Source organism: Temnothorax longispinosus, chromosome 2 (genome assembly GCF_030848805.1).
Source record: "Temnothorax longispinosus isolate EJ_2023e chromosome 2, Tlon_JGU_v1, whole genome shotgun sequence".
NCBI classification, from domain to species: domain Eukaryota; kingdom Metazoa; phylum Arthropoda; class Insecta; order Hymenoptera; family Formicidae; genus Temnothorax; species Temnothorax longispinosus.
In genome coordinates, this window is record NC_092359.1 from 24,113,637 (window position 1) to 24,135,128 (window position 21,492).

General features: G+C 29.0%; 3 protein-coding genes across 4 annotated transcripts; all 3 read right to left on the bottom strand.

Moving 5' to 3' along the window:
* Positions 1-6: 6 nt before the first annotated feature.
* Vps24 (vacuolar protein sorting 24) lies at positions 7-2,190 on the bottom strand. Its single transcript, XM_071770214.1, has 4 exons — positions 2,035-2,190; positions 1,913-1,973; positions 1,169-1,563; positions 7-904 (listed from the first exon to the last, which is right to left on the bottom strand). The coding sequence occupies exons 1-4, from the start codon at positions 2,077-2,079 to the stop codon at positions 749-751; spliced, it is 657 nt and encodes a 218-aa protein (XP_071626315.1). The 5' UTR covers positions 2,080-2,190; the 3' UTR covers positions 7-748.
* Positions 2,191-2,324: 134 nt separating this feature from the next.
* LOC139808332 (uncharacterized) lies at positions 2,325-9,376 on the bottom strand. Its single transcript, XM_071770200.1, has 2 exons — positions 3,371-9,376; positions 2,325-3,291 (listed from the first exon to the last, which is right to left on the bottom strand). The coding sequence occupies exons 1-2, from the start codon at positions 8,592-8,594 to the stop codon at positions 3,071-3,073; spliced, it is 5,445 nt and encodes a 1,814-aa protein (XP_071626301.1). The 5' UTR covers positions 8,595-9,376; the 3' UTR covers positions 2,325-3,070.
* Positions 9,377-10,702: 1,326 nt separating this feature from the next.
* On the bottom strand, positions 10,703-21,472 carry LOC139808777 (uncharacterized). 2 transcript variants are annotated; one of them, XM_071771172.1, is made up of 11 exons: positions 20,613-21,472; positions 20,007-20,149; positions 18,988-19,170; positions 18,546-18,753; positions 18,080-18,210; positions 17,799-17,932; positions 17,306-17,565; positions 16,900-17,047; positions 12,640-16,820; positions 11,802-12,507; positions 10,703-11,627 (listed from the first exon to the last, which is right to left on the bottom strand). In XM_071771172.1, exons 1-11 carry the CDS (start codon positions 20,783-20,785, stop codon positions 11,097-11,099), a joined length of 6,798 nt encoding a protein of 2,265 aa, XP_071627273.1. In that variant the 5' UTR covers positions 20,786-21,472; the 3' UTR covers positions 10,703-11,096. The 2 variants fall into 2 exon arrangements, with proteins under 2 accessions (XP_071627273.1, XP_071627275.1); XM_071771174.1 differs by lacking the exons at positions 18,080-18,210; positions 18,988-19,170; positions 20,007-20,149; positions 20,613-21,472 and having other exon boundaries at positions 10,705-11,627; positions 18,546-18,684.
* Between the last annotated feature and the right edge of the window lie 20 nt (positions 21,473-21,492).

A 21,492-nucleotide genomic window follows, 5' to 3' on the forward strand; every position in this document is an offset into this window, starting at 1 on the left:
TAATAATATTAATATTATATTACAGTTTATTTGTTAACAATATTATTCAACATAAAATTTATCTCACTATAAAGTTGTTAAAGTTTCAACATTATATTTCAAATTGTTTAAATAATTAACAGTAATTAATAATCATCAATACTGTATAGATAGCTTGAGTTTGCTTTGCTGCAGCTGTATGTTTTCTTCCATTCTAACTCATAAATAACTTGAAAATTTAAAGCAAATATCAAAATAAATCGCAAACTAAAAAATAAAAGATTGTAAATGTTAAGACCCAAATTCTAAGTTTTTCTATTATACTTATAAATTTGAACATATTATAACAAAATATAAAAGATGAGAAAAGTTAGATTATCTAAAAGCTTAATTTCAATTACTCTGTCTTGTAATTTTTCCTTAATTTTGATTTTTAAAATTTTTTAGCAATATGTATCATATATAATTTACGTTTAACTTTAATTTAATCTACATAATTTCTCTTCATAATAATTCATAATTGTAAGTCTAAAGAAAATTATTATTGAACAATGAATGTAAAGATATACAGTGCTTAAAATGCTTATTCTATAAAGCGACAGTACCTACAATATGATAATACAATATTTACATTAAATAGCAAAATAACATTATGATAAATAGGCAAGTGCTACTATTTATAACTTGTGTTATTTATTTAATAAATGTTATTATTAAGATACTTATTTCCCTGACATTTGTATGATACAAACATTCTTTAATCATTCATCTAACTGCGAAGAGTTTGCAATCGGTTCTTCATCTCTTCAAGTTCTTTGTCATCTTCTTCTGTTTCTTCTTCTGCAGAGGTAGAAGGAATTCCAGGATTTTCTGTTACAACCGCGGGAGCTGTGCCCAATTGGCCAGCTGTCACTTCCCATAAAATCTGAGAGAGAATATAAAGGAATTTTATCTTATAGTGATCATTTGTATATATTGAGTTTAATGAAAAATTTCTAAAAATTATTTGTTACAATCTTTTTAAGTATTTCTAATGCATCATGCATAAAATACGTAATAAAATAGAGCATCTACTAACTACATAGCGTTATTCCTTAATAAAAAATAAGTTGAAAAGTTCTGAATTGTTTTTTTTTTCTAATGTATTTCACTTTATTATTCACTAATAGTATTACTAATAACGATCTACCTTATCAACTTCTTCATCAGCTTCATCCTCCATATCCTCAGAATCCTCAATAGAATCCATCGTTTCGTCTAACATTTCCTCGATAATACCTGCTTTCATCATCTCCTTTGACATTTCTCTCATGGTTGCGGCTACTTCGGGTACTCTTATTAAAGACTGCATTGCTTGCATCACTTCTGTAGATTTAGAGACCGAACCGGCAACTCTGATTGTTGCTAATTGATTTTTCATTTGTAACGATACAGAATTCAAGTGTGCTTTGGAAGTATAAATCTTATTGCAAGCTTTACGTGCCCTTATAATCTCTTTTGCGAGGATTTTACATACATCTTTATCTCCTTTTTTTGCTGCTTCCTTTAGGGAACGTTTAACTTTCTCTTCCTCTCTCTGAATTGCTAAACAAAAAAGCAACATTTATACGAATAATATTTAGGAATCAATAAAAAGAGAATCATGTAAAAGGAAAAAGCCTAGATTAATTTCAAGAATTCTAAAGATTCTAAACAAATATTAAGAATCTTTCTAAAATCATATTTTTCTTAGATTTGATAGATTTTTATCTAATGTAAAAATTAAAATCTCAATATTTCCGTGCCTGATATATCTAATTTAATGTTTCAAGTTTCTAAAATTAAGATTAAGATTTTAATATTAAGATTTCATATTAAGATTTTTTGCTGATTAATTGCGATTTTATTTTTCGATTTTAAAAACTTTTCTAAGAAATTTTTCTACATATCTTACCTCTAACCTGCCTGTCAAGCTGATAACCTTCCTTCCTCAATTTGTGAGTCCATTCTTGAACCTATAATATATAATTAACGCCAATAAATGAGAGTAAAAAAAAATATTTTAAAGCAACTCACCATTTCTTTAGGATTCTTTTCCTGCGACTTTCCAAACAAACCCATGTCCGAATCGCGTCGACAGAAACGTCAAAGCATTCGGTATTTGATCGACATAACCTATTGCCTGACTGCCTGACTGTCCTGACTCATTAAAGTCTTCAAGGTTATGTTGCCAGGTTAGTAGATTACGTCGATTACGTCATTCTCACACCCGATATAAATTATTTTTATATTTGAAGAAATGAGGATTCTTTTAAAACAACAATATATGAGTCATGTCTGTTATAAAATTTGTGATTTGTTATTGCTTATATGATTTGGTTCGATAAAACATTACTTGAATTCTATTGAAGACAATCTTATGGAAGTTACGTGACTGTTAAAATGTAAGTAGCTAATAACTCATAAAATAATATTAATTTTTATTCCGATATTAAATTTTAATTACAAACTACAATTTTATTGTTATCATCCGGATTTGATTATCCATCGATCGATAACTATTATGCATTTTTATTTATGATATGTGTATATTAATTTTGATGAATATATGTACGTCAATACATTACGAACTTAATATTAACTAATTATTCAGATATATTTGTTAATATAATCAAAAAATCTACAGTCGATAATATCGATAATCTTTAATTATCTCCGGGCCTCGACTGATCAGCCCCATTGATAGTGTCTCGATAATTTGCCCAGGATTGATAGTCTTTAATAATTTAATATCTCGTCAGTGTTGGTATAGAATCATCGTATAATAATCAAAAGACACATAATTTTGATATATTTAATAAGGTTTTGATTATATTTAGGTAAAAGAGAAATAAAAAAGTAAGAATTATTATTACATTTTATTTGATTAATAATATTTAATAATACAATAACTTATTTTAATTATTGCAAATTATGAAACATAGCAACAAAAAGATGAAGTTGAATGTTATACAATTTATAAGAATTATTAAAAATATTATATACATACATAAAGAATATTTTAATAATAATGAAGTGTTTTATACATATATTAAAGGTCATTCTTTACTATTTACTGCTTATTTACGAAAAGACCTTTGAGCCAATAAAGCATAGATTTTACTAGTTCTGTTCCTTTATTTGCAACGTCATTTGTATTTCGTTGATATCTGGCCGTCTTTCCAATATTTTCTTTAAAATTTTTAATTTCTGAAACGTTATATTTATTGTCGGTCAATTCCGTTGCTTCATGCTCCCTATTTTCCTTTTTACGGAAAACCTTATTAGTATTTCCTAAAACAAAGTTATTTCTGTTATTTTCTCATATCTTTTTATCTTAAAATTATTATTGCGAGTTATATATGGTAATTACCTTCTGCAATGTCCGATAATTTGTTCCATTTCATTTCTTCTTTGCTTATTTTTGACCTTCCAGAAATATTAATTCCTTCAAGAACAGGATTGGTTTTTTCTCGATCTTCGAAATTTATCTTTTGTACAAGATTTATTTTTTGAACATCGTTTGCGGTTTCACGTAATTTTGAACCTTGACCTATTTCCGATCGATTCATTTCTGCATTTACCTTTTGTATTTCAAATTCTTCAGAATTCTTTCCCAAGTTAAAAATTTTGTTAGTAATTGGAAGTATCGGGGAATTTATATTTGGAATATCCTTTTTTTCGCGAACATTTATCAAATCTTGAACTTTATCAATTGCGTCATTATTTTCACCCACTAATCTATTTTTCTCATTATTAGGATAATTATTGAGATTTGTTTTCTCTGACTGATCGTATTCAGATACTGTTCCTGATTTCATTAATAACTTATCATAATTTTGCATTTTGTTTTGCAATCCGACTTCGTTAAATAGTATTCTTTTTTCATTGAAATCGAGCAATAGATTGTATTTTTTTGCGAAATCAATGACGGGCATCGAAATGATTGCCAGATTATTGTCATTTTGATTCAATGGATGGTGTGCGTTTATCTTTTCTTCTTCTTTTGATTTTTGCGTCTTCAAGGCGCTTCTCCTCGTTATCAATGTATTAAATGGTTGAACCGATTGACTATCTCTTTTAATGTTATTTACATACATATCTTCTTGATTTTTCTTTTCCGTAGTCGTTAAAGTCATCGCATGCATATCTTCTTGTTGATGATTTTTTAATGATCGAACTACGTATCCTTGCAGCGGCACGCAGCAGGGACATTTTCTTGTCAGAATCTGCTCGCATATATTTTTGGAGATCGATAATGCATAAGAACCATCTTCTAATTTTTTTATCTCCAGCGGTAATTTCATGCCGTCACTGGTGTAATAAAGTTGCGATCTCTGAAGTTCCGAGATATCATCGGGAACAATTGACGAAGGAAATAGCTGAGGAGGATCGATATCATTTTTAGCAGCTGATTTGGAAGAAGAAACAATTATTTCTTTCGCTTTTATGACATTATCAATATTATTTATTTTGTTGCCAATTAGATTGTTGTTATCGTTATCGCTATCACCATTATCGTTGTTATTTACTCGTATGTCTGTAGTTTCACAAGTTAACGAGGGCGAACTGATTCTTGAGCTATCGTCACTCGAAAGCCCTGCTTTGAAGTACGTAGTTTTTGCATAAGTTCGTTGAATCTCCGTAGTAACTTCGTGGATTTTAATAATGTTATCATCGGTGAAATTCTGCTGTGAATTCTGTTGCGATTCTAAAACATTTCCTGTTGAAATAATGTTGGGTTTATAATCTCTATGTTCTACATTTGTGGATGAAATTAAATTACCAGATGTAGTAGTTAATGGATATTCCATTTTTCCGTCATCTTTAATTTCTGCTGTATTTTCTAAAATCACACCGTCCGACACCTGTGCATAATTGGATGAAGTTTCTTGCATAAAGTTTTTGGATGCTGTCGTAATTTCAACATTTTTATCATCAATACGATGATTTGTCCCATATTTTAAAGTCTCTGGCGAATAATACTTTGTTGGTGGCAAATTAAACTTAATTCTTTCTAATATTATTAATGGATCAATCTCAGTTGAAGTGGTCGATGTTTTTTCATTTAATGCATGTTTTACTTCCTCTCCAATGTCCTTAGTACTTGCAGTATTTTCTAAAATTATGCCATCTGATACTTGTGCGTAATTAGGTGAAGTTTCTTGTATAAAATTTTTCATTGTTACTGTATCTTTAACACTTTCTTCATCGATGTGATGGCTTTTTATGTATTGTTCAGCTTTTGTTGAATCTGGTTCAAGAGTCTCTAATATGCTAGGATTATTTTGTAAAATAGCTTTGTGATAAGTTATTTTAGGTTGCAGTGGTTCAACTAATTTCTTTTCTGGATTATCTTGCACATCTATCTTCTTTATTTGTCCAAAATCTTTAATATTTTCATTTATTTTAGCAATGACTTTATTTGTTGTTTCTTCTTCTTCTCCAGATAATTGTAATAAATGCGGAAATTCAGAAGTAGTTAATATATTTGCGTTGTTTTCTAATGTCTTAGCTTTCTGATAGTCTGTGATCTGCATTTTCTTATTGTCCATTTTATCTTCTTTGATGTCGAGATTCTGTTTGTTATTTAATGTTGAATTATCAACACTTTTTCCTATTTTATAATTATTTGTTGGAATTTCTTGTGAGAAAGTCATGTCCGTATCTTCTTCGTCACTAATAACTTCATTGCTTTTTTCTAATGCATTAATATCTTTTGAATTTTTTAACATCTGGAGAACATCATTTAGTGCATGAATTATCGATTCCATTTTATCATCTCCATCGTTGGTTAAACTATTCTTCACGCTTTGCACAATCATATTCCGCACGATAGGCTGATCTGTTTGCGACGCGATTGCCGGAGAACTTAGAAGATATTTGATACTCTCCCGCAAGTTTTCCGGTGTTCCTTCCGACAACTTTTGATCTGAAATTGGTGCTAAAGTCACTAAATTGGTCTTCCATTGTCCGTCTTTGAATTGATGCTCTTCGAGTGTCATTGGTGGGAGCTTGTGATGAAAACCAGAGAGAGCATTCAATATGCTGTGTAAAGTGTTTTTGATCACACCATGTGACCAATCGTTTGTGAAATCTTTTTTGGGAATAGCTGTGACATAAGACAAAACTTCTTTTACTTTTTCTACGATCGTATTCTCTATCTGCGGCATCGACAAGATATTCTTCAGATTCGGAACTTGCAGAATTTCTGGCAGTAAATTTTTACCTTGCGTTTGAAGAATGCTTTCATCAAAATCTTTTGTTCTAGTTAAGCGAGCATCCAATGCAAAATCATTTATGACCTTCCTGATGGAATTTAAAAGCAACGTATTATCACAAAATGGTAATCTGCTCGTTGAAGAATCGATGGGTGCTTCGAGATTGTTGGTGGTATTTTCTTCGTGGTTTAAATTACTTGATTTTTTATCATCGAAATATTGTGTCGTTGTTGATTGTTCTTGAGAAATCTCTCCCGGATGAACGCTGGCTTCTATTCCTATTATTTCCTTTTTTGTTTCCTTTTCAAAATTATATCCGGTTATGGAATTAGAACTAGTGGTAGTCTTTTCTTTAAAATGTTCTTGAGGGATCTTCTTTTCAGAATCCGTATTTGATTCTTTTAAGTAGTTTCTATTTTGCTCTTTAGAATTATATCCGGTTTTAGAATCGTAACTAATAACTGTTGTTTCTTCTTTAGGAGAAGTATTTGAATTGGAATTTGTATTTGTTATCTGATTCTGTTGATTAATCTTCAAATTGTTTACTTCTTCATCACTGCTAGATTTATATGAAGGAGTAGAATAAAGGAATTTCTCACCTGAAGTTGAACTTGCTATTTCCTCATCATTTGGATTTAACAATAATTTAGTTGTATGACTTTTACTCTTTCCTAACAATTTATTTCTTTCTGTCTTCGCGATCTTATCAGCTATTGGATCCGTCAATTTTTTCATTGGAGTATGTATATTTTTTATAGTACTAAATGATTTATTTTTATCGTAGTTAACATCTGGCTTAGAAATTTGTTCGATAGATTTTGGATATTGATAAAATTCACGTAGAGAAGCTTCATCAACATTAGCATTTGATTTTGCACTTGTTGATTCAATATATTTATTTAAATTAAAATTTGATTTATTGATTTCGTTAGTGGACGACTCCGATGTAAAGTATGGGTCAGTTGTTTTGATTTTGTCTGAGTAATCAATGTTGTTCAACGTTGTTTCTTTTCTAGCTGACATTTGTGTAATATATTCCGGAATTCTAATCGTAGAATACTTGTTAAGATTATTTTCTTGCACTTGTTTAGCAAGCATTTTTAGTGACGTCGCACTAAGTACGCATACATCGCGACCAAATAGCTGTATGCATTCTTCCATGTTTATAAGTTTTCCATCATTCGTTCCGTCATAGACGAAGGATGGTGTGCTGTTTATATCAACATAATCTGTCGAATATGTCATTAGCTTAGAGAGATTATTATCTGGATTTCTTTCGGTTTGTTCTGTAAAATCTTGAGATTTGGGCGTGACTTTATTTAAATTAAAAGAACTTATAGTATTACTTTCTTCAGTTACATCAGTCGAATAATAATTCAATTGTAAATTAGTTTCTGTTTCTGAATTCGCTGATGAATCTACATTCGAAGCTTCTGTAGTCAATTTAGGAAAATGTTCTTGATCTTCTTCAGTTTCACCAATCAGATTATTTGACTCAAGATTATTTGTCGTTTCCGTAATAGTGGATGCGTCAACGTAGTTTGTCGAAGGTGAAGTAACTGACATAGAACTTTCATCTTGATGTCTTTCAGTTATAAGTGAGCAAATGCACGGTTTTTCACGAATAATCGGTTGATATTGGTTACTTCCGACTAAATAATTTGATCTGTCCTCAAATGGGACATTAATATATTTTCTTTCATTTTCAACCATGTGAGGTGAAACATTTGGTATTATTCTATATAGAACTGGGACAGGGGGAATGTTTAATCTCTCTTGATAAGGTATTGAGAAATGATCGATCAGATTAGGTAGAGGCAATTCATGAAGACTTTCGTGGTATAATATTGGCGATTTTTGTTGTAAGATATCTGGTTTGGCGTTTTCATATTTTATTAGTTTTCGATAATTTGTCTTTTCAGGTTTGTCTATTCTGGAGGAATCTAACATTCCTGAAGAACTTTTCTTTGATGAACTCGAGAAACAATTCTCTTCTTTGCAATGGCAAATATATTTTTCTGTATTACATTTCTTTGTCTTTTCTTGAGACTTTAAATTTATAATTACATCCTCCGCATTTAAATTGTCTTTGAGAGCTCGCAGAATCATTTCATCCTCAAGTGTTTCAGCTATCATTCTTTTTGACGCTGGCGATTTTTTCTGCGAGTATTTTGCGTTTTTTATGATATGGTCATCTGAGTTTTGCTTAGAGATTCCCACGTTGATATTTTTATCAGTGGATCTTCTTTTATTACTATCTTCCTTTGTCGATAATAACAAAAATCTATTTTTTCGATGTTGTGTACCGCAACGTTTTGTCTTTTGGATTGTTTCCTTTGGTTTTTCATGTTCATTTCGTGTTTGTGATAGTGGCATTAATAAAATGAGCGATCTCTTTGAATTATCTTTTATAAGATGTTCGTCATTGTATAGTGATGGATAGGGTAGAACTGTTGATAATCTAAAAGTAATAAAATATTTGTGCAGAAAGAACTTGCTAATTTGATGAATACGTTTTATGTACACACAGTTTGACAATTATATAAATTAGAATGTACATTAATAAAATTGATAACAATTTTAAATTGTTTGAATAATTTATTCAAATCAAAATCAAAATTATTTTTTATTTGAAATAGATTTTTTCATTTTACATTTAATTTATCTATACATCTTACATCGATGTTGCCAGGCAATCTGATAATTCTAGATTCAAAATTCTCAATTCAGCAGTTTATTGTGACAAAGGCAGGTTATTGTGTGTACGAAACGTAATATGATTGACATTAATAATTATGCTGACAAACAATTGTGCAATTACGATTAACATACTTTTACGTTCGCAATTCGAATACGGTTATTCGAGTTAAATAAAGCTTCAAAAAGATCATATTATGTTAAATTAAAATAAAAGAATAATGATGTGTTTTATATTAATATGGAAAAAGATACTTTATTGTAGATAAGATAATTGTAACGTTGTTTTCGATAAATTTCGGATTTTTATGAAATTTTTAATTTCAATTAATTACTCTGTATTACATTAATCCCTTCAGATCTAATGTAATGATAAAGTTATAATATACATGTGTTTTTTCATGAATTATTTTACTTTGGTCTTATCCATATACACTACTATTGTTTATACATATTGTTTCTCTTAAAGTATATAAATATTATTTAATTTTTTAATATAAATGCTGTTACTTATCGTTAGTAAACTTTATATATTTATATACTTTCTAAAATTAAACTTTCTTTATATAAAATTGAAAAAAAATCATAGTCTTCTTCAAAAAGAGGTTCAGAATTTTTTCTGCTTTACTAATTATTTTACTTTTTTACTTTAATTAATAAATAAATATATAAATATTATTTACCTTAAATTTGAGAAATCTGCAGTTTCCACATTTTTAGCAGTAGAAACTTCTTCCGAACGGGCAATCACAAATAAGATCCAAAGACACAAAGTAATTTTCTCATACATATTGATCACTGTCATTTTTAATTGATGTATCGTGCTCCTTGATTATAAACACAAAATTTTTTACATTGTACAAAAAGATAATATAGTTATAATTATAATATTTATATAACGTCAATCATAAACGCAAATCATAACATAACTGACAAGAATTCTGTTTCACGGATTGTATTACAATTTACTGAACAGTATGTAACAACCAAGAAAATGAAAGTTGGCAATATTTAGAATTATCTAAATTAATATTTGAACTGATTAGTTATTAAAATAATATAATAAATTATATTAATAATTATTTGAAAGGTATAAATACATAATAAATATACGGCGAAATTTACTTTGTACTGACGTCTCCAAAAACGAACTGAACTCGACCATGATCAAAAGTGCACTGTATTATACGATGATCAATGATTGTATATATATATCTTATCATCACATTGTTATGAAATTTATGTCGTTAATTATGTCGCAACAGTATATGCATATCGTATATATGTATGGGTATGGGCAACTTTTAATTCAATCATTAGTGACCTAATTTTCTTAAGAATTGTTTATAGTTGTAATATTCCTCGCAATTCTACGAATATATGAATAACATCACGATCACAATTATAATGCAATTGCAAAATGCATCTGCATTTTCTTAAAATAATTGCGGCAAGATTAATCTTTAATCTAATATTAATTAACTTAACTAAATAGGAAAGTTGAATTGATTTTCAGGAGGCTTAAAATGCAAAAAAACTCTTACAAATTATTTTATTTGTTAAGAATAATACTATTTATTGCCATTTAATGCATTCTTAATTCCTATATTTATTGTTTCCCTGTTTTATTTAATTGTAATAAATAATACTTACTTATTCTGATTAGCATTTATAAACACATATACAAATCTCTTAACGATAATATAACTTTATAATACGTATAATACATTTCGAAACTGTATAAAGAAATTTTACAAGTTACAAATACACGGGTATAACAATTTTACATGAAAATTAAAAATATGGAAATATATAAAATTTTGTTCTCAAGATAATCAATAAAAAATTGAAAAATAACAAATTTTTTAACTTTCCATTTCTTCATAAAATATACCAAAAAACTTTACATTTTTTAATTATTTTTTCATGTACAATCTCATTTTCTTCTATATTCATCTTGTTATACTACTAAAAACGATCCTGTGTAATTATAAATATAAATAATTTATACATATATGTGTATGTATAAATAATATATGTTTAAATAATATAAAGCATTATTATATGTAAATACTTATAGTTTAGATATTTTTATATATATTATTGCATATATTTTTCACATACATTTTAAGAATTTAAGTTATTATACAATAATATGCAAAATTATATTTTTATTAAAAATTATTTAAAATTTAGGCCTAAATATTTGAGAAATTTTTGAGAAAATTGAAAAAAATCTTTTATATTCATAATTGCAGTATAGAAAGCATTGCCAGTAGTTCCGGAAGTCCCATTTCTGTGATTTTTATCTTCATCCGGCGTTAAAGTGTCATTGAATTTCTCCTCGGAGTCATCGACAAATTTTTCTACAGATTCCATATGATTTCGCAACTTTGCTTCTTGCAATAATTTTTTATTACTCTTTGAAATGTTATTTAACGGTATAATTATATCTTCGTCTTCGTTTTTTAAAGAAGAAGCTTCATTATTATACAAATTATTCTTTTTATGTGCTTTTATGAAATCTTCAAGAAGATCGTCGCGATTTTTTCTATTTGTTTGAGGTTGTAAATAATTTGTTTTTATATCATTTGTCTCTATTATATTTTCTTCTTCTTCTTGGTCAATATTATTATTTAAATATCTCTTAATGCGTTTATTTTTTAGATCTTTAGCCAAAATGGGTTTGTTCGATTGTGAGTGCCTTGTAACCTTGTAAAAGAATAAAATGGTGTATTAAAATAAGATAGTATTAATAATATCGAGAAGAGAATATTGCATTCATTAATATAAATTATAAAATAATAACACATAATTTAAAAAAAAAGAAATAATCTATTAAAATAATTTTTTTTAAATAAATTTTTTCTAGATTAAGATATTTACCTCGCGTTTTATTTCAGGTATGTCTTTATTGATCGTATTTTTTATTTGTCTTTTCAGCCTTTTTTCATGTTTCTTCATGTTTCTCCAGGGAAGCAATAAAAACAATCCACGTTCATTAGATCCTATTTCGCTCTTTAGTTTTAAATACTTATCGATTTTGTCGCTTATAATTTCATATTGTTTATCTTTTTCCGATTCGGCTTCACTATCTTCCACAGAAACATCTTGCTCATTTTCGTATGAAGTTTCTTTGTCCGGAATATTCTCATTTTGCAGATTTGAAAGATCTTCATATTCAAATTCCTCTGATGCTTCGTCATCTAGATATTCGTTATCTAGATATTCATTCATTGAATTTGGTATTTTTCTTAGTACATCCAGATCGTCCCATCGTTCAGAAATGTCCAACAAATCATCATTCTTTGCATCTAACATCTCGTAAATATTCTTGATTTTAATCGGTATAAGAGTGATATAATTTGATTCACGTTCTTTCTCGTTCTCTTGATTAACTTTGAAATCTCTCTTCGAAGAAACTAAGTCATTTTTTGATCTCCGGAACAAATCAGCGCTTAATGGTATATCTTTTTTTATCACCAGAATGATAGGGGATGATCGATCATTAAATATCTCCTTCAAGGACTCTTCCTTCAAAAAGATGCGCATACGATTTAATTCATCTCTCACATTTTCAGCTTCAATTAGTCTAAGAATAGAACAATATCAAATTAATGCTAATAAAAATAAGAAATGAAAAAATTAAGAATAAACTTTTTAAATTAAGCGTGAATTTTTTAATTATTAAATATATAAGTAAAGAAATAAAAAAATACGTTACCGGAACTGTAGATTTTGCCCCATATATTCGCCGATTAGTTTTTCAATGTCTCTCCGTGTCCGCATGTTTTCTTTTCCAAGTTCTCTCGATTTAAGATCATTATCAATATTTTTTTCAACATATTCGTCTGTTATGTTATTGTTAGACATTTTATTAATATTTAAATTGTGTTCTGCTTTGTCATTTGAATTGTAAGATTTATTAATTTCTTCATGTTTTATCAGCTCAACATTTTCAGATTTTTTAGTCTTTATAACTTCTTCAGCATCTTCAGTTGTTTTTGAATGCGTTATATCTCTCTTTCTGTTATCAGAACTGGCGAATTCCTTATTTCTTATGCTTGTTTCAGTTCCAAAATCTCCTGTTTTTTTATTTATTGCAAACGTTGAATCCAAATTATCTACTTTAAGATTTTTATCTATATTGTTTAATTCACCTGCTTTTTTATTACTCACAGCTCGATTGACATCCCTTCGGTCAAGAGAACTCATTTGATCCATAATATTGTTATATTGTTTAGGAACAAGTTCGATAGAAATTAAATAATTTTCATCGTCATCTTCGTAGGTAACATCGTCATTTAGTAGAACTCCAACAAACGCTTTCTGATTGATCAATCGACGAAAATCATCACTTTTACGAAGTTTTTCCCATGCTTCTCTTCTCTTTAAATTCCTCTTTTGTTCGTCAGCAATCTCTGTCAATTCATTTTGATATTGATGCAGCAATTTTTCCCGTCTTGCGTGCAGTTTTTTTTTCAGCCTATCAATCTGTTCTGTGCGTCTCACCAAGTGTTCCTCGGTTCTGGTGAATCCTTCTAACGATGCTAGAAGAGGGTTTTTTAAGGTAATCTTTAATCTTTTCGTGTTGACATGAACTTTCCCTATTTGAGCTTTTGATTCACTATTCTGTTTATCATGTATGTTTCGAAGTAATTTTGAATTTGTTTTGGATTTATTTGATTTTGAATTATCGTTTGCTGTATTTGCTGCTCGTTTTGACAAAATTGTTTCCGTTGTCACTTGCCCGGCAATTCCCTTTGCTGTTTCTTTGAAGAAATTAATTGAGTTCAATCCAGTTTTATAATTATTGTTGTGCCTTTCTTTGTTTTTCTGATTTTCGGTGGTTGTTGGATAGATTGAATTGTCGGCTTTCTCCTTTTCGTTGATGAAGTCTTGTACTTTTTCGCAGGTTGTTTCTTGTGCGTTCTTAGTAACGGAGACAATACGCTCTTCCCGATTGCCCTCATTTTCCAAAGGAATCTTAGAAATAACTTGGGAAGAATCATACGCCTTTGTCTTATTTTTTGATTGGACATCTGATGTTTGGGAACGAAAAAACGTTTCCTTTGTGACGTATTTAACACAATTATTGTTATTTAGAGACATTTCTGAAGCTGAGTCTATAGGTAATAGATTAGTAGTAGATTTCTTATGATATTGCTCGGGAATATTGTCCACTTCTGATATTGAAGTTACATCAATCGCCTGCGTCGTATCGCTTAGTTTATGATCCAGTGTACTTGAATCTGTGATTACCGATTCCGTAGTTGTACCGAATTCTCCAGAAACGGGCTCGATAATGCTTGTACTTGGAAGTATCTCCCCCGCCATAATTTCATCGTATTTTTCTCTTGTCATAGGAGTTTGAACATTTTTCTTAGATTGTGCAACGTTTGTATTCGTACTTTTATTTTCTGAAGAAGTATCTGTAAATCGGGCTGTAGGTAAAATATTACGTTTTACACGACGATAATAAAGCTTCTTCGGCGAATCGGAAGCTCGGATGACCCTACAGTGGCAATCTCTCGCATTTTCTTCGTCTTCCTTAATCATTTCTTCAGCAAAAACCTTTCGAAGCGCTTCCCAATTGCTTCTTTTATTTCTTTCATTATGAAAAATTGTATCATGAATAGGATGTTCTGCGTATACACTAGTAGGTCTAGAATATTGAGTTGTTTTTGCATTAATATCGTCTCTACTATCTATCTTCATAACAAAGCTTTTTTCGTCTTCTAATTTTATATTATCGTGATTTATATTTGATGTCTGATAATTACCATAATTGTATCTCGCAGTAGAAGCTTGAGAAGGTACATAAAAAGAAATTTTTGTTTCTGGTTCCAACTTCGCTTCTTTAAGTTTTACATTCGATGCTTGATAATTGATATTGGAAGTTGGTGTTTTGGAAAGTTGATCAAAAGGCATCGACGAGTATTTTGAAGCCGGTCGTAGTGCGTCCCGATCATATTCCTGCTTTTCGGAATCGTCGTAATAGTTAAGTAACTGTGTGTGTTGCATGTTCGTTTCTCTTTCCTTTTTTTCGTTAGACGGCTTTTGAATAACTTCTGCAGCAGTAATTTCGTTATTATTATTATTATTATTATTATTATTTTTATGTTCTTCAGAAAGAAATTCTGCCTCCCATAGATCATCATAATTTTTAGAATTCTCTTTTATTCTTGTATTAGTTAATTTAATGTTCTCAAAAAATTCATTTGGCATGTAATTGAAGTTATCATCTTCAACTTTTTCAACCCAAGTATCTTCAGTATGGCTTAAAATCGATTTTTGATTGTTTTGCATGTTTTCCTTCTCTAAATCGTCATTACCATTGCCTTCATCTTCAACATAATCGTAATCATTTTCTTTTTTCTCTAACGAATCCCCCGTAGTCACAAAAATATCACCTTCAGGAAATCCTTTGATAGGATCTCGCCGAAAGAAACCGTAAAAGTTGTTTTCATCGCTATCAGTAATTCTTGGATTGAATGGAACCAACAATCCTTCTCTTTTGATATCATCTTTCTGCTTTGTCTTCCTCTCATTTGCATAATTTTTTAAGTCGTCGATTCTTAAACGTTTTCTGGAAGTGTTATCTCTCCTCACACCTATCTCGACTAATTTTTTGTTAATATCCCTTTTCGTTCTTTCAGGTTCTTGCACTAAACTTTGATATTTTTCCATATTTCCAATTTTAGAGCGCTTCCTGTAGATACTATCGTTTTCTTTTCTTTTATGTTCTTGGACCAAATGTTGATAATAATCGATTTGATGAGCAGCATTTTCAAAAGCAATATTTTTAAAAAATCTTTTGATAGGATTCCGTTGAAGCAGATTATTATATTTATTCTCATTATTATCAAAGTTTTTCTTTGAGTTGTCGGATGAAATTAGTTTTTTTCCGTCGTCATTTATCCATTTTATTTTTTGTTTAAACATATAATCTTTTAAATTATCTATTTGTGAGCGCTTTTTAAGTATCCTGATTTTTTTCGATTTTTCTGATTTTTTATCCAGATGTCTTTTAAATCTTTTTCCCTTCATTAAATCTTCATGGACAAAAATTTGACTATTCTTGCTGTTCTTTGCTGAATTATCATTTTCTAGCAAATTATAGAACTTATTAAAGTACTTTTCTATTTTCTTTATTATATTTGACTTTGTTTCAGTGGAATTTTCTATTTCGGTTAAATATTCTGTTAATTTTTTACTCATTCTAGCTATTGATTCTTCTTCGTTCTTTGTTTTATCTTTGATTTCACTTATAATAGACTCATTTGAAGTAATTTTATTAAGAAGAAGGGCGTCGATCTTTGATATTAACGTCACAGCATTGTCAATATTTTGAATTTCTGATTCGAGATCTTGGATACCTTCGGTTTTCATTTCAGCCTTCTTCTCCAGCAGAATGCATTTATACTTTTTCAATATATCTCGAATGTTTTCAAACTTGTCATTAACTTCCGTTTTTTTTAAATCTTTTTTGTCTAACTTTTGCTGTTTTTCTATTTCCTCAAATGACTTTTCTTGTTCTTCTCCCAAATCGATCATGAATGATTTTTGTAAATTTGATGGCTCTTTTTTATTCTTTTTTTGCAGTTGTTTTTGTAAAATTTTTCTTATTTGTGCAAGTAATTTAAAATTCCAAACATCCTGTTGACTTTTAGTTTTAGTGTTTTCCATGTTTTTTTGTTTTTTTCTGTCTTGTTTCTCATAAATCTTCTGATTTTTTAAATTTGACTGATTCATATTTTCTCTTACATCATCTTCTATTATACTTGACTCATCTTCTTTTTCTTCTTGATTATCTTGTCGGACGTCACTTTCATGTCGCTTCGATAATTTCTTCACTGTATTGTTCTCGATTCCTTCCTCTTCAGAACGAATGCAAGCCTTTACCTGTTAAATTAATATCTTTTTGATATCGGTATATTATTAAATTAGATATACGTACACAAACGAAGTAATTTTAATTTACCTTTGCGTTAGGTATAACCCAGAAACCTATATCGCCAGAAGAAAGTTCTAGTTCAAGGCCGTCAGGGTTAATAATGATTTCTGGATTTATATCAGGCAATTCCTTGTCGTTTATTAAGTGTAGAGATTTATTATTTAACAAGACATTTCTGAAAAAATTATGATTTTTATAATTTAATGATAAATTTGTTTCTACACATTAACAATGAGTAAAAAAGAATACTATATTGCATACTTTATTACTGCAAAACATATATCAGAAAACGTACAACGTTTTCTGTACGCAAAAACGTTTGTGTACATTTGTATATTGAATAAAATATATTCTGTAGCAACATTTTTTACATAATATTATGGAAAGTAAGTGCTTTCTTTACATATTACATGTGCATTACAAAATTACTTACTCTGAAAACATTTTATTGCCAGTCTCAAAATCTGGTGATAGAATGTACTTGTGAAGAATTTTGATTTGAAGATTTTTCAAACTAGCAATCACATTTTTCGGAGTTAAGTTTATGCCGAAAATCGTAATAGCTCCTTTACTGTACAGTGCCGAGGGTTTCGTACATTGACTGTAAAAGTGTACATGATCTTCAGATTGAAACTTCGTTTCTAGGACTTCACGACCCACTAAAGTCTTGTACAATAATGATACCCAATATTCCTGATAAAGAAAAATGATATTGTTAATAAAGTTCTTATAATTTCATTTATGTATCTTGCTTATCCCATTTTAAAAATAAACAATTTCTTAAATACATTTTGTTTATATTTTTATATTATATTACAGTCTTATAATATAATAATATAATACTAGCTATATATCTGACAAGTAATTAAAATTTATTTAAATTTGAATAGAATTTGTATATTTGTCTACATTAATGAGTAACTTACAGGAGTTGCTTGAGATAAATCCGACAATTGCCTCATCACAACTTGTATTCCAAGCTTTGCAGCATTCCCAAGTCTTCTCGTCCAGATAAGCGCTCCTAGATATTGGCATTTGCTCTCTTCTGGTTTTGACTCCGCTATATAGCGATATATGCAAACGTCGATATTACAAATAATTATATAAATATAAGATTTATATATATAAATACACAGAATTAAAATTTTAATTTAATTAAACTTTTCCAAACATTATTACTTTATTTATAATTGTATAATATTCTTACCAATCCATAATGGTTTGTCTTTTGCCGCGCGACTGATAACTTTGTACATCTCATCCTTTTCAGCAATTATGTTATCATAATTATAATGTGTGGAAATGTTGTCATTATTTAAAGAAACGCTGTCTAAATCGCTAAAATTATTGACAAAAATTCAATCAACAAATAATAATCAAATAATATTAAATAATTTATCGAAAGATTCAGCTTTTGTTTTAATATATTACATGATTTTATTGCACATTTTTATTAGGATGTTTCGTGTTATTATTTTATTATAATAATATTTTGTCTCAGTAAAAAATAAGCTTTTAAATATATCTTATATGTTACACTTACATATATTATACATTTATTATAAAGATTATATAGGAAAAAACAAATATAATTTTCGAGATTAACTTATACAATTTTCTTCTCATTGAATTTTTATATAATTAACATTTACACAAAAAAATTAAACACTTACGGATGCCATGTAATCGCAGAAAGCGCAGAGTTTGCTGAATGCAAATAATTCTGAAGATATCTCTGTTGTTGCGGCGTTCTATATGCCACAATGTCTGGTCCTATGATTAAGCTATTGGAATATCTTGGGAAAGTTTTCAGTATTTCGCGCAAGTAGGCGACATATTGTCCCAGTTCTCCGCCAGATAAGTCGCATCTCGTTTGACATTCTACAGCAAAAATATTTTAAAGCAACTCAAATATTTTAAAAATGTAAATAAAATGTGAATATACCTTTCAGGACAATTTACAATTAAATATATACTTTTAAAACACTATTATTTTTTTTAAATATTTTGTAACAAATAAAATTTATAAAATTTTGTGTAATTAGATATTTAGTTTTTATCTAATCTTATTTGTTATTAATTGTTTCAAAATAGCATAGTTTTTGGAAAACTTACCATAGCCTAATTGCCAACTAATATTGTAACCCATGCGATCACTGAAAGAGAGAAGCTCCGCTATGTTTCTAGGATCTTTGGAATCCGTTTTCGATTCGTTATCAATATACTGAGGAGTGATGCATACAATTACATCTAATCCGGCGTTCTTCGCCCATTGATATATAACTGTCCATTGCGTTCCTGTCAAATTCAAACGTTCTGTTAAATTAAGATACATATATTTTATGTCAAAACATATAAGTATGTTTGTGACAAAAATATGACACATATGACAAATATATTTATCAATTAGTGAATTGATTTATCATTTATGATTAATTAATTAAATAAACTATTTAAAAATTTACGAATTAATAATTACAAATGGTTGTGTATATTTGTAATTGTATTAGCGAATTATAATTTATTCGAATGCATTGCGTATATAATATTTGTATTTTAGATAAGAAGCGCAACTCTCTTCGCGTACTATATATCGTACTTTTCAATCTAAATAAATATGATTCGACAGCTGATTCGTTGTTAGCGAATGCAATAATCTAAATATTGCATCAGCAAATATTAACGCTTTCGCAACTCGTAACCGTGTACTATTATCTCAAAGCTTGTACCGACGCGCGACGTTATAACATTCACTAGGCACTCCTGCCATCAAAGCTAATGGACGCGCATATAACTATATTGGCAACCGCAAAATAGATTAACGACATTAACATTATGCCATTGCAGCATCGTCCTCTTCCATTGGCATCCTTGCTATCCTTTCAATGCACTCATAGCGGTCAGGCCCGTTATACGATCATGAAATTAGGAAATTGCCACATAAGTGACACGTATTACCAGTATAAAGACACATTTTGTTAATAACTGAACTAAAAGATTTAAGAAGTTTTTATTATTTACACCTTGAAACATATATACTTTTTTCTTTTTGCTAAAAGTTCCTGGGCTTTATCTCAGATCTACAAGAAAGAGAAAGAAAGAGAGAGAGAGACATATTTAACGTCGTATATTACCAAAATACATGTCATTTGGATCTGTATCAATCTCGTGCGAATACGCTTGTTCGAAATTGTAAAAATTGCTTTGTGGTCCTCCAAGCCGAATGTAAGCAGGTGCCAAGCCTCGCGCCAAATTTGTGCTTCTCTCGATATTTTTACTAAACAATATGAATTATAATAATGTACATTTTTTTCTTACATAAACACATTATTATAATTATTATATTGTTACATTATTATAATGTAAAGGAGGGTATTTTCTTTTATCTTTAATTAAAGGAAGGTAGAACGTAATAAATAAAACTCAAATTTGATAATTATAATTGCATTGATATAGTGGTGAAAATGTGTAAAAGAATTATCTCAAGTTTTAAACACACAATTGACGTTGGTAATAACACAAAATGATTTTGTAATAATATTAAAATCTCTGTGATTAAAATTTTCGATAAGATTAAAATATCTAATAAAAATTGTAATTTCTAACGGAAACTTCATGAAACATTAACAAACGATTAATTAAAATATTATCATTAATATATTAATTTTTGATAAATGGGAAAGTTATCTTTAATGTTTTATCGATATTCATAAGTTATTTTTCTTTTTTTAAATACTTACATAAGATCATTGCGCCGCAACGTTGTAGGATCCAGAGTAAAACTGAGAAATGCGCGATCAGTTACCGCAATCGATTTCTTGAAGTTTATATTAAGTATCAAATTTTCCGCGAGGCAATTTGCGACAAAAGCACTTACTTGCAAAAGCAAGCAAACACATTGATGACATTTCATTTTTCCAAAAATGTTTTTTTCGTCTGATTTTTACTGTTGATTTTCGGCCTTTATTTTAATTTAGATATCAATTTATATATCAATCTGAAATAACTAAAAATGTTCTATGCTTTATATATACATATTTTTACACGAGAAAACTTTTTACGATATAATTACAAAACAGAATGTACATATTTAATTCTGACAGTATAAGAAATTATACAGAAATATAGGAAAATTCGTGAAAATTTTAATATATGCTTGTAAAAGATTCACGTACACGCGTAAAAAAACGACACGACAATCTGAAAGACTTTTTCACGCGTACTGAGATTTCGCATTCACTAAGGTCGCATGCATGGTTCTGAAATGGTGTCACAATTAAAATTGCTTAACACATGTTTCGAAATTGGAATTTCATTACATAAACAGAATCGATAATGCGCACATACAGCAAAAACGCTCGGTTACGTTTTGATGAGATTCTTAAATTTGCGCCATATCTTCATCGATTTAATACTTCGAGTTTAATACTTCAATTCAATAATTCAATAAATACAATTTAACACGTTTACATTAATGAATTAATAAGTAACTCAATAGTAAGGAAAATAATAGTCTAAATGCGGTTCTGGTCGTGTAATTGATAACTATAAATCATACCTAAAAAAGGCATGTATGTTGTAAAAGTTAAACGTCAGACAAGAGAAGTTAAATGTTTCGAT

What these genes read in the sequence shown, in the direction of transcription:
- Vps24 (XM_071770214.1), bottom strand. Translation starts at nt 2,079, where the DNA reads ATGGGTTTGTTTGGAAAGTCGCAGGAAAAGAATCCTAAAGAAATG. An exon ending in AAAAGAATCCTAAAGAAATG is followed by an intron (nt 1,974 to 2,034) that starts GTGAGTTGCTTT and finishes TATATATTATAG; the next exon opens with GTTCAAGAATGGACTCACAA. An exon ending in CTGATGAAGAAGTTGATAAG is followed by an intron (nt 905 to 1,168) that starts GTAGATCGTTAT and finishes ATTCTCTCTCAG; the next exon opens with ATTTTATGGGAAGTGACAGC.
- LOC139808777 (XM_071771172.1), bottom strand. Translation starts at nt 20,785, where the DNA reads ATGAAATGTCATCAATGTGTTTGCTTGCTTTTGCAAGTAAGTGCTTTT. An exon ending in TTGCGGCGCAATGATCTTAT is followed by an intron (nt 20,150 to 20,612) that starts GTAAGTATTTAA and finishes CATATTGTTTAG; the next exon opens with TAAAAATATCGAGAGAAGCA. An exon ending in GGCAATAAAATGTTTTCAGA is followed by an intron (nt 17,048 to 17,305) that starts GTAAGTAATTTT and finishes TAATTTTTTCAG; the next exon opens with AAATGTCTTGTTAAATAATA.
- LOC139808332 (XM_071770200.1), bottom strand. Translation starts at nt 8,594, where the DNA reads ATGCCACTATCACAAACACGAAATGAACATGAAAAACCAAAGGAAACA. An exon ending in ATTATCGGACATTGCAGAAG is followed by an intron (nt 3,292 to 3,370) that starts GTAATTACCATA and finishes ACTTTGTTTTAG; the next exon opens with GAAATACTAATAAGGTTTTC.